Source organism: Mercenaria mercenaria, chromosome 1 (assembly GCF_021730395.1).
Source record: "Mercenaria mercenaria strain notata chromosome 1, MADL_Memer_1, whole genome shotgun sequence".
NCBI classification, from domain to species: domain Eukaryota; kingdom Metazoa; phylum Mollusca; class Bivalvia; order Venerida; family Veneridae; genus Mercenaria; species Mercenaria mercenaria.
The window spans coordinates 101,112,252-101,129,563 of NC_069361.1; the positions used below are offsets into that span (position 1 = coordinate 101,112,252).

The following is a 17,312-nucleotide window of genomic DNA, read 5'->3' on the forward strand; positions in this document are numbered from 1 at the left end:
GTTCTTGTTTCTTATCTCCTAAAGGCCTTGAAGCATTTTTAGTCCTAACACTGCTCGTACACTAACAAAGTTTTCCACCTGTAGGGGACTTCTGTATTGCCACTGCAATACTCGGTCACTTGTTATATCTATGTAGTCAGCAGTTTTTATAGGAGTTTTAAGTCACGACTAACAAATTTAAGTTTCAGTTTTAATGGTGGAAGAAGACCCAAGGAGTTGCACCCAGGTACTATTTCAAAGTCTGGTATCTAGATTGAAAGCAAGTCATCTGCGTGCTAACTGGATTGTTACATTTTGTAAATTATATGTAATTTTAAACACTTTGGAGTAAAACGTATTCAAGCATATCTGAAAATATTTGACCTTAGTGACTGCAGTAAACATAGAATCATATCTTTAGCGTCTTTATGCAGGTCAGCACATTGCCGGTTGAACTAAGCGATTTAGTTATGTTCTCATCAGCCATCTTAGCGATGTTGGGCACACCATAGTATTTACAATAGTCGAAAGTCGAAAATCGTGATTATTTTGACATTCACGTTATGACATTTAATCTGACATTCCATCAATATTATAAATGACACAGACCAATTACTTGATTTCGTAATTATACATATTATCAAAATTTATTTCTCCTGTCAGAAATGAACAGACCAGGAACAGGTTTCACGATGATATTTATATTATGTAAATGTCATTGTGTGATAAATGCAGTTCCATTCCAGCTAGGTATTTGCTGCAGATTTTTCCATATCTGAAAATGCATAGAACTCGGTGCGATCTGAAAAGGAGTGTGTGTAGGATACTAAACAGATATAGAGATTTCTTTCCATTTATAATATAGATAAATTTACTGTGCAGTTTCTTTGGGATAAACGAGGAGTGATTTTTTTTTAAAAAGGGAGATATTTTCTTGAAAATTAACAAGTCTTGGCTGTTTTATAGTTTCTTCGTCAAATAGAGTTGTTTGTTCAAGCAAATTCATGTGAAAGCTTTTTAAAACAACAACTGATCTTGATAAGTGTTGTTTTTGATATTTCGGCAAATTGTACATGCTGTTTGAACATGTCGAGTAAATTGTGGAAAGATTAAAAGAGTACAAACATGTTTATTTCGTTGAAAGTACAGTTTCAGAAAATGGAAGTTTCGTCAACAAAGAACAGACCAGGCTCACAGATCCTTTTAACGGAAACTCGAACATATTCATTGTCAGTAAACTAGCATGGGAAGTTGATGAAGTACTAGTAACCGTAAAGGGTAAAAGTTTCATTAACAATTAACAAACCTGAACAGTTGTGCAGTTTTTTTTTTCTTTCAAATAAACGAGCCTTAAACAGTTTACATTGTTTTTACTATAAGCGAACATAGAATTTTACATTGACAAGTCTGTGAGGACAATTAAATACCTGAAAAGTTTACAATAAATACGCCTGATATGTTGAACTGCTTCTCACAACAAACTTGTCCAGAAAGATGTAGATTTGGACAATAAGCCAGATGCAAGGTTTTGCATTTTTTTTCTTAAATAAAATAGACAAATGGTTGTGAAATTTTGAGCCTGAACATTTTCCGGCAGATCTTTGGCAAAAATGATCTGCAAAGCACTACAGTTCGTTTGACAATAAGATATTCGGAATAGTGTGTTTACATGACTAGAAACGTTAACAAACAGTTTCTAATAAATATTGACACATTGAAGAATTACTTTATCATAAGCCAAAATATATTTTGAACGTACAAACGTTCTGAGCTTGTATTCGAAGAACATCAGACATAGCCGAGAGGTATGATGATCTAGCGTTGGACATAAGTCATTGTGATCGACCTTGCTATTTTAAAAATTTGCACTGTCCAAAAGAATTTTCCTGTTGAAAACGGGACAATATCGGAGGAAAATTCTTATAACTGACTCGGAAAGAAATGGTTTGCAGAACAATCTGATCCTTTAGGTAAAAAACAGAACGTCAATGCCTTAGAGCATTGCTGTTGCAATAGACAACAAAACTCCAAACAACGTAACTGTTGCAACAGAACAACAACTCTATAGAACGTAGCTGTTGCAATAGAACAACAACAACTCCAACTATCGTAACTGTTGCAATAGAACAACAACTTCATTGAACGTAACTGTACTGTTGTAATAGAACAACAACTCCATTGAACGTAGCTGTTCCAACAGAACAACAACTCCATAGAACGTAACTGAACTGTTACAATAGAAAAACAACACCATAGAAAGAAACTGAACTGTTGCAACAGAACAACAACTCCACTGAATGTAACTTTTGCAATAAAACAACAGGTCCATAGAACGAAACTGCTGCAACAGAACAACAACTTCATAGAACGTAACTGAACTGTTACAATAGAAAAACAACTCCATAGAAAGTGACTGAACTGTTGCAATAGAACAACAACTCCATAGAACGTAACTTTTGCAATAAAACAACAACTCCATAGAATGAAACTGCTGCAACAGAACAACAACTTCATAGAACGTAACTGAACTGTTACAATAGAAAAACAACTCCATAGAAAGTGACTGAACTGTTGCAATAGAACAACAACTCCATTGAACGTAACTTTTGCAGTAAAACAACAACTCCATAGAACGCAACTGCTCCAACAGAACAACAACTCCATAGAACGTAACTGAACTGTTGCAATAGAACAACAACTCCATTGAACGTAACTGTTGCAATAGAACAATAACTCCATAGAACGTATAGAAAGTAACTGAACTGTAACAATAGAACAACAACTCCATAGATCGTAACTGTTGCAATAGAACAACAACTCCGTATACGTAACTGAACTGTTACAATATAACAACAACTCCATAGAACGTAACTGTTGCAATAGAATAACAACTACATAGAACGTAACTGCTGCAATAGAACAATAGCTACATAAAACATGACTGTTGCAAAAGAACAACAACTTCATAGAACGCAACTGTTGCAATAGAGCAGCATCTCAATACAGCGTAACTGTTGCAAAAGAACAACAACACCATAGAATATAACTGTTGCAAAAGAACAAAAGCTACATAAAACATGACTGTTGCAAAAGAACAACAACTTCATAGAACGCAACTGTTGCAATAGAGCAGCATCTCAATACAGCGTAACTGTTGCAAAAGAACAACAACTCCATAGAATGTAACTGTTGCAATGGAGCAACAACTCCATATAACGTAACTGTTGCAATAGAACAACAACTCCATATACGAACTGTAACTGTTGCAATAGAGCAACAGCTCCATAGAACGTAACTGTTGCAATAGAACAACAATTCCGTATACGTAACTGAACTGTTACAATAGAACAACAACTCCATAGAACGCAACTGTTGCAATATTACAACGTAACTGTAGCAATAGAACAACAACTCATAGAACGTAACTGTTGCAATAGAACAACAACTTCTGAGAGCGTAACTGTTGCAATAGAACAACAGCTCCATAGCATATTACTGTTGCATTACAACAACAACTCCGTAGAACGTAACTGAACTGTTGCAACAGAAAAACAACTCCACAGAACGTAACTGTTGCAACAGAACAACAACTCCATAGGACGTAACGGAACTGTTTCAATAGAACAACAACTCCATAGAAATTTACTGTTGCATTAGATCAACAACTTTATAGAACATCGCCGTTGTAAACTTAATCATGAATTTAACTCGGACAAATGCAAGCAATCAGTTGTTTGAAGATCTACTAACACGAGAAGAAAGTCTTCAAATTATAACCTTTTCTATTTTAGTGATTGAGTGCGTTATCGGACTAATAGGAAACACTATATCTCTAGCTGTCTGGGCTAAAGGGAAAAATACTAGTAAATTATCATGTTCCACGTACTTCAGATTTCTAGTGGCAAGTGACATTTTTTGTTTATCCTTCAACCTTTTAGATGCATTCAGACTAGCACCTGTCAAGTTGGAAATTATGTCTGAGAATGTATATTGTCCACTAAAACGCTTCTTGTACAGGTTCGCACCACAGGTCTCCTCTTGGGTCATTGCATGTATCTGTGGTGAAAGAATGTTAAGTTTGTGTTCTCCTCTCAAATTTCATACAAGGGTTCCAGCAGGAGAGCAAAACTAGCGTTTGTTTCTATCTTACCTGTACTAACAGGGATTAACCTGCCACAGATCTTTTACTGTTTCAGTGATTTAGAACATGTATGTCCAATATGCAAAATAACTGCAGAAATCTCACACTTATATATGCTTTGTGTATTACCATTTTTAATCATAACAACCTGCAACACTATTTCTGTAGTAAAATTATGTACAAGGAAAACATCTGGCGTACACAGAAGAAGTAGGCAAAATGTTCTGACAAAATTCACACGATTAAGCATAGGTTCAGGAATCATTCACTGTATTTCTGTAGTTCCAACAATGATATTGTTTATTCTTTGGAGATTTCGAGGAATTAATCTAGTTACCTCTTGGACAAAATTTGATGCTCTGTATTATGTAGCTTATTTTACGTTATACTTAAACAACAGTCTTAATTTCATTTTCTATTCTTCCACATCAAAGGATTTCAGAAGTGATAGTAACGAGTTGCTAAGCTGCAGGCATTAAGTCACATTTTATTTGTTTTCTCGTTATTTTTTACAATAGTTTGCCACAAGAGTTATGTCAGAGAAAGTAACTCGAAAAAAAACAACAAAAAAATTAATATGTGTCTATTAAAGATCAAAGACAAAATTCAGCAACACACAGACATTGTATAATCACGTGTAAAATAAATTTTATGCCACTGTAAAGGCAATATGTGTGTCTGTTTATTAGAAAATAACATTAAAGAATCTTGCATGCTCATTTGCTAAATATTTTCTGAATATAAAGCTATAAAACACAAAAATACGAAATGAAAAACTTTGCAATAAAGTGTCAACTTGTTGCACTTGAACGTTGCAGGCTAGTTACAAATGATATTTTAACTTCTTTTCCTGCTTTTTTGATTTCATATATTTATTGTTTTAAACACTGTTTTAGTTATTTAACAGTTGTAATGTGAGCCTGTAACAATTTGTGTATCAGCTTCCCCATGTTCATCACATTTTGAAGACGATCGTCTTATTCTTGTTTCGTAGAAACTAAATAATCGCAAGAACTATTGGCATTGTACTGATTTTATTTTGACTTATATGAGCATTTAAGTGATACATTTTGTGATTGACTGTTTATTTATATGTTTTCACAAATATTGCCAGCAAAATAATAAATTTTGTAAATATCCGATTACATATGCATTTACACACATTTCCAACAAAGTTTAATGTTCATTTTATGTGTTTAGATACTGGCATTAGTCTTACATATGCAGCGAATAGTTGTATTTGGACACACGATTTTTTACAGCTATTTTCACAAATATATGCAACAACAATAACCAGTATTCCTAAAATAGCTGTTATCCTGGCGCATGAATATTATGTAAATACCTAATTTAATGCAAAAGTTCGGTTTAATGAAGAAAAAAAAAAAAAAAAAAACAAACACGGGAAGTAATGCTTGTGTAGTGTAACGCTATATTTCTCAAAATTAGATATGCTTCGTGCATGATATTTCAAACACATAGCTGACAAAAGGAACAATAGCGTCAAAGTTTTAAAATTTCCATGCAACCTGTGAAAACTATTTGCGTCCAATGTTTCTTTATTGAGAAAGTTCTAAAAGCAGTGAAAATACGAACATACAAGAAAATACACCATATAACTCAACAGCGCAGCATGAAAAAATTTGCTTGGGCACAATCTTTTACTGACCTAAGTCCCATTTACAATTGTTTCTTGCCTTACTTGAAGAAATACCGTTGTTACTGGAATTCTTTAATATAACCAACTATGGATTACTGTGATATGCTCTGAATTCCGGAAAATGTATGAGCCGTGCCATGTGAAAACCAACATAGTGGGTTTGCGACCAGCATGGATCCAGACCAGCCTGCGCATCCGCGCAGTCTGGTCAGGATCCATGCTGTTCGCTTTTAAAGCCTAGTGGAATTGGCGAAACTGTTAGTGAACAGCATGGATCCTGACCAGACTGCGCGGATGCGCAGGCTGGTCTGGATCCATGCTGGTCGCAAAGCCACTATGTTGGTTTTCTCATGGCACGGCTCGTATGTATTTGTTCAGGGATAATTTATACTAATAGGAACTTCTAAAAAGGTTCCATGAAATATTTTATACAAGAGACATTCTAAGGAAAAGGTAGACTTCAAATAAATCGTTTAAAATATCGTCAAATTACACATCAAGTTCGATGTTCCATCTGTGTATATAACGAACTACTTTTTTTTATAAACTGATGACATTTATTGTCAGTGATCCTTTATTTCAAATCATGCTTAAGTTCATATACTTATGAGAAATAATTTTGAATAAGTATATATAGGCGTTTGAATGAAAACGCAAATTCAATACATATTCCCCTTCCTAAAACCGAAAGTGCTTCGTGATAGAATATCAAATAACATATTATTTCAATTAATGTAACGGAAATATATTTTTGTGAGTTCGAGTATACGAATTAAAAGAATATTTGAATTTTCAACTATTTTTTTAGCGAAAAGTGTTTTTAATTTGTTGTAATCCAGACGTTATAATGATCAATATGTAATGAAGATTTTTATTATATGTTTTAATATTTCATATTATAGCATGTTATAGAAATGTTTCGACTCGCAAGTGCTTCGGTAGAAACGTAGCAAATGACAAATTGCAATGAAGGGAATACCATGCACATACATACAATGTATAAGTGACCGATATTGCTACAACGTACTGTCCGATTTTAAAAGTGTTTGGTGCATAAAGTCTGTCAAGGTCTAATCTTCCCTTGCAAATCAAGGTATCAATGTTTGATCAAAAGTCCACGTAGATAACTTTACGGGTTATACTATTAAGTTTCATACGTCCGAATACCAATGTCAGAATATGTTGAATATCCCGTGTAATAGTCTCCCTTCACTTATACCCATAACTTTGATACGACGCTCAGTTGGTTAGGTCTTTACCAAATATCCAGTATGGGTCAGACGTGGGATGTGGGAGGAGGTAAACCCATGAGTCTCCAACAGTTCAACACTGGTTAGGAGATGGTTATTTTGAACTGAACCCTTAAAACACAGCGTCCAACAGTTCACATTCGTCTTCGTCTTATTTAGCAACAATATTCCTCAAAATTTAGTACTGATGATATTGATGTTGACCCTTCTGGTTCACCTGCAAATCCAGTCTTTTGTCTATAAGCTACATACACGACTGGTTTCGTATGTATTGTTGTAATGTGTTGTTAATATATCAATCCACTATAAAACTTTTGAACATAAACTGTTTTTTATCTATTTTTCATAATGGACTATTTATAGGAACGATGACATTGACTTTAAAACCTAGGTATACACCTTCACTTTTGCAACTTTAAAAATTTATTTATCTAGGCTATATAGCTATTTAGAAGCTTGTGACAAGTTTGAAACTACTTATTTAAGGGTCCCAGCTCTTCTCTTACTGGGTGAAAACAAAAAGCAACAGGTGCACAAATTCACATGTTGAGCAAAATTCTCATTAAGTTTCACGACAGTAGATTCGGGACATATGTACAACGTAAACTTTGTTGGGTGAAAAGTGCGAGTTTGCATAAGAAGCAAGATTTTATTATTTTTCCTGCTGCACATAATATGGTTGAATTATGTTGAGATGAACCCTCAAAATATTTAGCATCATACTAGTTCACACTCGTCCTTGTCTTTGCTACTAATATGTTACTGTATATCGTTCAAGTCCCTTTTAGACATCTGTGAATTAAGACAAGTGAGTGAGTGAGTTGGGTGTCGGTTCGCCGTAAAACCCAACTCACTCACTCACTTGTCTTAATTCACAGATGTCTAAAAGGGACGTGAACGATATAGAGTAACATATTACGTAACCAAGCTAAGTAATGACAGACTTCATTTTGAATCGTGATGTCAATACAACAGAGTTCCGCTTCAGCCGATGCTATGGGCATGAGAAATGTTGCTCACATGAATAGAGTGGAGCAAACCGAGTCGTGGTTGCGTTTTATCCTTCGGATGATCGTCTTATAGATCTGTCCATGAGGTATCATGAACAATGCAACACAAAACACAACTTGACACCTCCGTAGAGCCATTATACTTATAATATATATACAACAGCTTAGTTTGTTGGTGGATATGCAACTTTCACCAGGATCACATCAGTAACCTCAGAGCTATTGTCATTAATTTGTTTTAAAATCCAAAATAATTACTATATAACCAAATTGCCAGTTGACAGAATTTCATTATACTTAAAATAAAATACAACAGATTAGTGCAGTGGTACATGCACCTTTGTCAGGATCTCTTCAGAAACCTTAGAGTCACTGCCCTTTGTTTCATAACCCGCCGATACCTATATTATCAAGTAGCCAATGCTGGTGCTTCAGATACTTAAATGACAAATATACAACAGCACACTGTGGCTTTTTTCATGGATTCATCAGTAATTACCCTTTAGTTATTCCTTAACTGCTACCTTGACACAGTGCAGACATCGGTGGGCGGGGTGAGGGGTGTGGGAGGGGGTGGAGGGGGAGGGTATCAATTTAAGAACTTTTCTCCTTTTGTCTTAGTTTCTGCATATACTTTCTTATTATAGATTTTATTTCATGACTTCCATAACTGTAGATCCCCTCTCTAAACTCCAGTTTGTTAAGTTCGGTCTTATTTTTCTCGTGCAGGTCAAAACCGTTATCTGAACATGGGACATACGCCATGACCGCCGTATGAATAAATCTACTGGTGTTTCTAAATTACATTTTGGTACTTGTAACATGCGTAAATGTTGAGATCTTCTCAATCCGGGCTTACAGCTTAAATGTCCACAGCCGTCCATGAACATGCTCATTCAAACAGGGCCTGCAACATTTTCATTTATAACGTATGGAGCAGTGTGTGGTTTTACACTTTTTTTTTAATTTTATGCACAGTCAACAGCTGACCTGCAATGTTTCCAAAGATGCAGGACAATGGTATTTCTTTGAAAGCATCGCATTGTACTCGGAACTCGGAATTTTATGAAAGATGTAGGCCTACGTACATTGGAGGGAGGTACATTAGCTTGTTTTATAAGCAGGGAGTGTTTAAATCAAGTCACCCCATTCCCTATCATCACATCACTTTATTATCTCTGACTTACAAGGTTCAATACCCACTTGATGGTGATAAAGGAGTGTAATAAGTGAGTCAATGCCGACAGCTTGATTAGAAGACACATTTATTGACCTTATACCACACCATATAGGACGAATTCGTATCTCCAAACTTGAATAACATTGTTTTACCTTGATTATTTACATTATTACAGGCTGAGGTAGAGAACAGAACAATATAGCAAAGTCAGGCAAAGGACCATTGTAAACTAATTAGCAATCTGCGCAATTAATTTATTACTTTTATTGCAACTGATTCGTGAAACGACAAACAATTATGTTTAAATCAAATACTTAGCTGTAATTATCAATGAATAAAAGTGCATTCCATTGTTGCTGTTGCGCAACACTTATTTAGAAACATTTGTATAACGATGTTCTCGTGTGAAAAGGAGCTTCACTTAGGCGCATGGGTACATTTAAAGTCAAGTAATTCAAAACGATGCTGGGAAAATATACAACAAAAACTGTTGGAAATCGAATGCAGTATATTAATTATAAATATATGTCTTCGGCTTGTTTACTCACAGAAAGTCTATAAATAAAAAAATATATATATATGATTGTATTTTGGTATTACAAACAATAAGAATAATAGATGAATGAAGATACATTTGATTTATGTTTTAGTTAAGAAACATCATACATCTGGTGTTTACATGATTTATTCAGAAATGACATATAGCTGAAGTTAACCCAATTTGTATATGAGTTCAGCATGTTTGAATGAAGCATATAGCTGAAATTTACTAGGAGTATATTTGAATTCAGCATGTTTGACTGAAGATGTAGCTGAAGTTAACATGACTTATGTTTGAATAAAGCAAAATCACAGTCGGAAATTTACATAATTTATATTTGAATAAAGCATAGTCTGAAGTTTACACGATTTGTATTTGAAAATATCAAAATGCTGAAGTTTACATAATCATATTTGAGTTTTAGCAATATCATAATTCTGAAATTATTTATTTATGAATGATTTATTTTGAATTAAGCATAGCTGTAGTTTACAAACTACATGTACATTAATCGTCGATATTGTGAATATATGAAGCGTGATCGATTAACAGTACAAATATTGGTATAATTACTATTCAGACTATTCATCTGTACGGGATCAAGAGAAAGTATTTGTTATTGATCAAACATTTCATAAGTTTATAATAATCCGTCTACCGTTTGCTCTACACGTTTCAACATTTAACACAGTAAGAATGATTGCCTCTCTCCTAATTTTAAAGTTTACAAATTCATTATCAATATTTTCTATTCAACAAGACCACAGTTGTATGTAAAATTCTTCATGAACCGAAAATATTATTTACTTCATGTATATTACAGTTTTTTCTCATGAATGTCTGGTCTTTTGACAATATAATTCTTATAGAAGAAATGCATGAATAACACAAGATAGCTAAAATACATAGTCAGACTGTATCTTATGTTTGTATAGCTAGTGACACATTCTTTTCCTGCAGATAGAACACTATAAGATACGAGTATAACAAAAATCCCTACTGCCATTTGAGCAAGTTGACAACACGTTATTAATATGCTTATCCATCTCGGAAGTCGGAATTTCATTGCTCTAAGAGTATAATATGTGTACATTAGCGAATGAACAGTATAATTCATAACTTGATAATATCTAGCCGAGCCTATTTTGTCAGTAAAGCTGTACCACACGTACATCAACACTGTTATATGATGATACCAATGAAGGAATATTAATTGCTGTTTTCTCAAAATTATAAATACAGTATCTCCTAGTTCCACAACTTTTGACAGAGCAAAAAGCATTGTCCAGAATGCAGAAACCTTTCCTTGATCTAAGTAAGAACCGCTGCAGCACGTGTATTCAAAACCATGGTACGAAAGTGCCCATATTAATTCAGGAACGGTTCGGAGCGCACCTAAAATACTGAAAACTGCTAAAAGTCCACTCCAAACTGCTAAGTACGGTCTTAGATCAAATCTTTCTCTGCTTTCCATAACATAGCGACCACTAAAGATGACGACCAAATAAATTGCTGAATATACGAAGCAGTCACTCCAGTGCTTGTACATGTAATTATCAAACGCTCGCACGTCATGTGTTCTTTCAAATTGAAAAATATAAGTCATATTTGCCGGATCCTTGTTTGATATATCCATTTTTTTTAATCACTGCGGTAAGAACAAATCCTTCAAAGTTCAAAATTTCTTTTTCAACGTTTTTGGAAACCAGTGGCCTTATACAGACTCCGGTCCAAGTGGTATCTGCTGTATCTAAGTTCCTTTAAACGCTGTGGAAGTCTACCGTCCCTCGTATGTCTGTCCGTTATTTCGTACTAAATTATCGTTCCAAAGTCTGTATTTATTTATTATGCAGTAAGTAGGCCTTGCACTCAGATGTCACCCAAAAGAAACGATGCGTTTTGTCATTCTCCTGGTATTCTATCACTGTAAAACAAAAGTATTATCATTAGTTCACTGTCTCCATATTAGTGATAAAAAATAAGAATTTAACTTAGGAAGAGGATCGTGCACGTTTAATTGCATGGATCAGGTTAAAACATGTAACATACATACACACGTTTGTAGATCATCTTAATATTAATCAATAGCAAAGCATTCTTTTCAATACTTGTCGATAAACGGATTTATCCATTATTAATATGATAAACGAGTTTAAAAAAAACGTATTGCACGTTTATAAGCATAAAAAGTAGAAATTTAAGTTACTTACAGTCATGAAAAAATATTAATCCATATATTGAACCCAGCGAAAATATAGTACACGGAGAATAGCGATCATATAACTGTAACGGGGACCTTGAAGAAAAGATCGGGTTTTACAAACATTTCTTTGTTACTATGGTGCAAAGTGGATTGTAAAGTTTAAAGTTTACAAACCCTCTTCTAAGGTAGTAAAGAAGATTCGTACCTGTTAATAATTTAAATCAGAGTCACGGGCAAGTAAAAAGGTACATAATATTCCAATTCCTTAATTGGGTTTTACACAAGATAACATTCGCTGTCATGTTGCTTTATTCCTGCAGAGTATGAGAAAGTGGTAATATTTTAACTTTCGTAGTGGTAGGCCACTTGCATTCTTTACAATAGAAATGTACTCCAATGTCTTTAAGATAAGCGAGTGATATTCAATAAATAACTAGACTGTCTCTACATTTTTTTCTGTTATGCTCAATTTAGTATGAATAGTACCGTCATTACCAGTAACATGTATGCTAGTAACTCTACATATCAAAATAGAATTACGTCATACAGTGCAGAATGAAAGGATATTCATAACCATAGTAACGCTCATTCGAGTCTGAATTAAACAGCGTTTTGTCCTGGACAGTCATACGCGATCTGACATAAGAATGACTTCATAAGAACATCTACACTCGCAGAAAAAAAAAACACTATAATTATAATGCAAGAACTCCGAAAAACACCGACAGAAATTTCTGAAATAATGTAGAGAAAAGTACTTTAATTGGTCTATCTGGAGAGATCGGACACTCTACAGTTAGCAAAAAAAAACTGTTTTAAATCTCAATAGAAATGAATGACAAAAGTGCCTTATAACTGCATGTTTCAGATAAATGTAGATCTATTATTTACGTTAACAGAGATTGATATCCGTATTCTTTAAGAGAGATACTGTTTTTAATGAGAAATGCCGTTCAGTATATTTAATAGATAAAAAATACAATGAGTTCTAACACGACCCGATTCATTTTCCTATTAAACAAAGAAGGCTGAAAATTGTGTGTTGTTATACAACAATTCATTTTTCTGACGTCACAATTATTACGTCATAGCGTTAACAGGCATAGCGGCGCGCTGGAAAAGAAACCAACAGAAAACAGGCAAATAGCCTACTTGATGTTGTCAAGGATGTACATAAAATCCATGGTAACATGTTAGAATCGAAATAATGTATCTCATTTAGTGATTTGCTCTTGAATAAAATCATTGTTTGTCGTTCAGACGCGTATTATTATATCACGAGGGGCGCCCTCGTGGTATTATTCCCTCGCATCTAAACTCAAAGCAATGATTTTATTCAACGACAAGTCACAGAATGAGATTTATCCTGTCACTTGCAGTATTTTCGACCCGATATCAGGGTGCCGTATATCTTTCTTGATATACCGTCAGTTGATCATGTGACCAGTGATATACGGTCAGTTGATCACGTGACCTTATGATCGATATTGTTGTCATAAAAAAATTTGCAACGAAACCATCATCATTGTGTTGGAAATGTCCGAACTAAGAAAATGAGTGGTCAAATAATGAGTTTTTATTCAAAAACGAAGAAAATATTGCGATTTTGCCGGTAATCACGTCATTATGTATAAGTGACGTCATTACGAATATGACGTCATTAAAGCGGTTGTCGCACACTTATTTTTGTAAAATAAATTGCCAAATATCGGAAAATGAAGTAATGACAAGATAAATAGAATAATAGGTTAGTGCCTAAGATGGAGAAAGTTTATCTGGCTCGGCTCCGGACGTTATCAGGTTCGCCTTCGGCTCACCCGATAACCTCCTCAACCTCGCCGGATAAACTTTCTCATCTACGGCACTAACCTATTATTCTCTATATTTTATTTCTTAAATAAAATACCGTTAACAAATTTGACGTTATGAAGACGTCATTGACGTCATTAACTTGAACAAATTTTATGAACACAAAACAAAGATAATGCAAGGTAATGAATTCAGGTTTTATACATTTGTAGCAGTTAGTCTAATAGTTTTTTCCAAAATGGTACAAATTTAAGACGACTCTGTTGGCTAGTTTATAAGTTATGACATCAGTGTAGTCTACGTATTTTGTGAAGGACCCTCATATTTGTTTAGTTTTTTTTTCAGTTTATTAGTTGTGTTTAAAACTGGCAAACAATCAATAGTTTACTAGTTTTGATTTAGTGTAAGCAATACATGTATATCAGTATATCAGTATTTTACATGACTGAAAATTTTTTTCTATGGTTTGCCACGCTGGGTAAGTACCAGTCTTACCCGTGACCTAATTGTCAACATTCTGATATTACATCCAACTCAGCCACGTCCGAAAACCGGTGTAACCATATGTGATTCCCATTTACATTACGCTGCAAGTGACTAAAAAACCCGGAACCAAACATTGTTATTTGTCTTTGAAACGTCATGACGTATCTCCTGTTTACGGACATTGATTTCCAGCACGTTATTTGAATGCGCTCTATTAGAAAATAATACTTAAGAGAAAGTCATTCGTTTGATTTTATTTCAACTATTATTTCTTCAGTATGGCTTTTAAGAAAAAAGTCTATTTCTGGCTGTAGGTGTTGATATATATATCCAGCTCTCGCGGTAACTCGGCAGAACCTCGTTACGGTCCAATAAGTTACCCTTTAGCCGGATATTCGCAACTGCACCTACAACCAGTGAAAGAGGCTTATAATCTTTTATGAGATAGTTGTGGGTCATTCGAAAAAGACATGAGCGGAATATTCCATACTTAATGCAATTGATAATAAAGTACTGTTAAGGTCCAAAGTCTACAGCAATGCGAACTCAGTTCAAAATATATCTATATTCATAAAGTTATACTCGCATAATGTAAATAAATCCATGTACTATAGTGACTATAGAGTGCACAAATACAGATATAGTTTATCGCATATGTAGCATTATGTAGTTTTGGCATGCATGCTTTTTATGTTAATGTATACCTTTTAAACCGTACATTTATACATTTAAAAGACGCACCACAGACTCACTGTATTTTTGCATGTCCTTGGTGGTAATTATACATGATTTGGATGAATAAAAAGAGAAATTTACCTACAATATTGAATAAGTGTAGCAGTATGCATATTATTTGATGTATTAAGTTGAGCTTAGCCCACACTGTTTATGTTTGGTAAGATAGTTATTTATATATACTGAAAAGAGGTTGACAGAATAAGTTTGCAGATGAAGTTAGACACATTGATTCATGGGTGGCCTAAATTGTCCACATGTCATCTAGAAGCATAGCTGTATTATACCGGTCGACACCGGTATTATCAGAATGATTTCCACAAAGTTAATGTGGGAGTAAAATGTAGATCATTAAGTCGTGGTGGGTTTTTAAAAGTACAGTGATATAAATCAATATACATGTACTGTAATCTGATCTCATTGTCTAGTAGGTGACAAGGGAAGTTATAATGAACTTTTAACTGATAAATAGAATATGACCTTGAAATGGATTATTCTAATTTGGTCAGCACTCGGGCCAGTCTATACCAGCTGTCTCAGGTTTTTCAACATAAAGATATATTTGAATAACGAAATTGTGTCTTTAGTTACCAGTATGTGTATTAGAGACTCATCCGAAATAATATTGTCAGATAAATCCCATGCATACATAATGGCAATAAAAGGCACTATGGTGTAAAAAAGATACTCGAGCAGCTAATTATAAAAATAATATCTAAATGGCTACATACGCATGTGCTCAATGTTTTTCTGCAAGGCAGAACAACAAGAGAAGCACCGTTAAGTCTTCCACGAAACAGCCCAGGAGACAAGTATCAAAGCAATACTGTCCCATTAAGCTTTAAGAACTGCTTAATACAGAATCTTCCGCTTGTTCAGTCAAAAAAAATCAAAATGGAAAACGTAGCGGTTAACTATAGGGCGAAGCTCCACTTTATATTAATGCGTTTGTTTCTTTTCACACTTGTAGTGGGCGCTGTGCTTACGTTTCGTGACTATTTCTATTGTATCGGGTTCCTTGTTTTTAAGTTAACTGGGCAGAAATATTTCGTGAAAGATCGTTGGTTTAAGAGTATCATAAACAAAGCACTATAAAATGGGCACCCTTGCATTTGACCATTAAAATCATTATCTTCTGTTCCGCTAAATTGTTTCTTAGTTTGTGCACCCAGTTTTTAATTCCTTTACCTTTTTCGAAACAATACATTTTATTTGACAGATCTTTTACCACAGTTATCATTCACGTATACCACAGATCGACCATGGTTCTCTCTGGACAACCACAAACCTCTGATGGATGAGAATGGACTTTTACCTATAACGCTTTTTCTTTGAACCCTATGTTGTGCTTGTTGGTGAAAAAAAGGTAAGTTTTACAAGACCAATACCTCCTGATGAAATCTACCTATACATTTTCATTCATAAGTGATTTAACCGGTTACACTAATTTTTGACCCCTTCATCTGTAATGTTCGTTGCCCACTTTCTGAAGATAATGAATGCAAATAAGATGTGCAAAACAACGGCTTACTTACTGTCAAATTTATCAGGTTTATTTATAAAATTTGTAATCTCTCAACGGAGTATCTTTTAATAGTGTTCGAACAAAAAAAGTCCAAAGTTTTAGAGATGATAAGTTTGATCATTGAAAAATAAAATCTATAAGAAGATTTTGTGGAGCCATAGAATGCAACCAAGCAATATAATAGCAGACATGGTTTGACCGAGTCTGTACCTTGGTGTAAAGAGACCCGTAAACCCGCTAATAAGCATAAATATTGAATGGACAGACCACAGACACTTAGGGTCAGGACCCCACCCACCCCACTTTCCCTCGCCCCTGCCTAAGTTTACACGTTCTGTTTTATTTTATCGTGTTTTATTGTCGAATACGTTCATCCAATAAGAGATAAAAGAGTAAAACAGAAAGAATTAAAACTACATCGAAAATAATCTTCTGCTCAACCTTCAATATGTTAAAGATTACACGTATTAGCAAATCATTTTCGAATTAGAATTATATGTCCCCTAAGATGTTAAGGCATTGAGTACTTACGTTTTTGGTTCTTAATGTTTGCTTTTTGTATTATTATACAGGAGCATTTTTGTGTTTTACATGTCATGCCTTTTGTTTCCATTGCGTGTGTTAGAGATTCTCCTGGTGGGGATTACTTTTATTTACACTGTCCCGTGACTTTAGAACATGGTGGGGGTAAGAGTGAGTTTGGGTGCGCACCATAAATCGGTTTAAGCTCCCCAGTGGTGTTTTCGCCACTGACCGTTCCACGGCGCTGCCCCGCTGTGTTCCTTTATTTGTT

General features: G+C 34.5%; 1 protein-coding gene across 2 annotated transcripts; it reads right to left on the reverse strand.

Annotated features, from left to right (window-relative positions):
- Nucleotides 1-9,288: 9,288 nt before the first annotated feature.
- LOC123528746 (elongation of very long chain fatty acids protein 6-like) lies at nt 9,289-12,314 on the reverse strand. 2 transcript variants are annotated; one of them, XM_053518749.1, is made up of 2 exons: nt 12,170-12,314; nt 9,289-11,685 (listed from the first exon to the last, which is right to left on the reverse strand). In XM_053518749.1, the coding sequence occupies exon 2, from the start codon at nt 11,395-11,397 to the stop codon at nt 10,579-10,581; it is 819 nt and encodes a 272-aa protein (XP_053374724.1). In that variant the 5' UTR covers nt 11,398-11,685; nt 12,170-12,314; the 3' UTR covers nt 9,289-10,578. The 2 variants fall into 2 exon arrangements, with proteins under 2 accessions (XP_053374724.1, XP_053374720.1); XM_053518745.1 differs by lacking the exon at nt 12,170-12,314 and adding an exon at nt 11,972-12,127.
- Nucleotides 12,315-17,312: the final 4,998 nt, after the last annotated feature.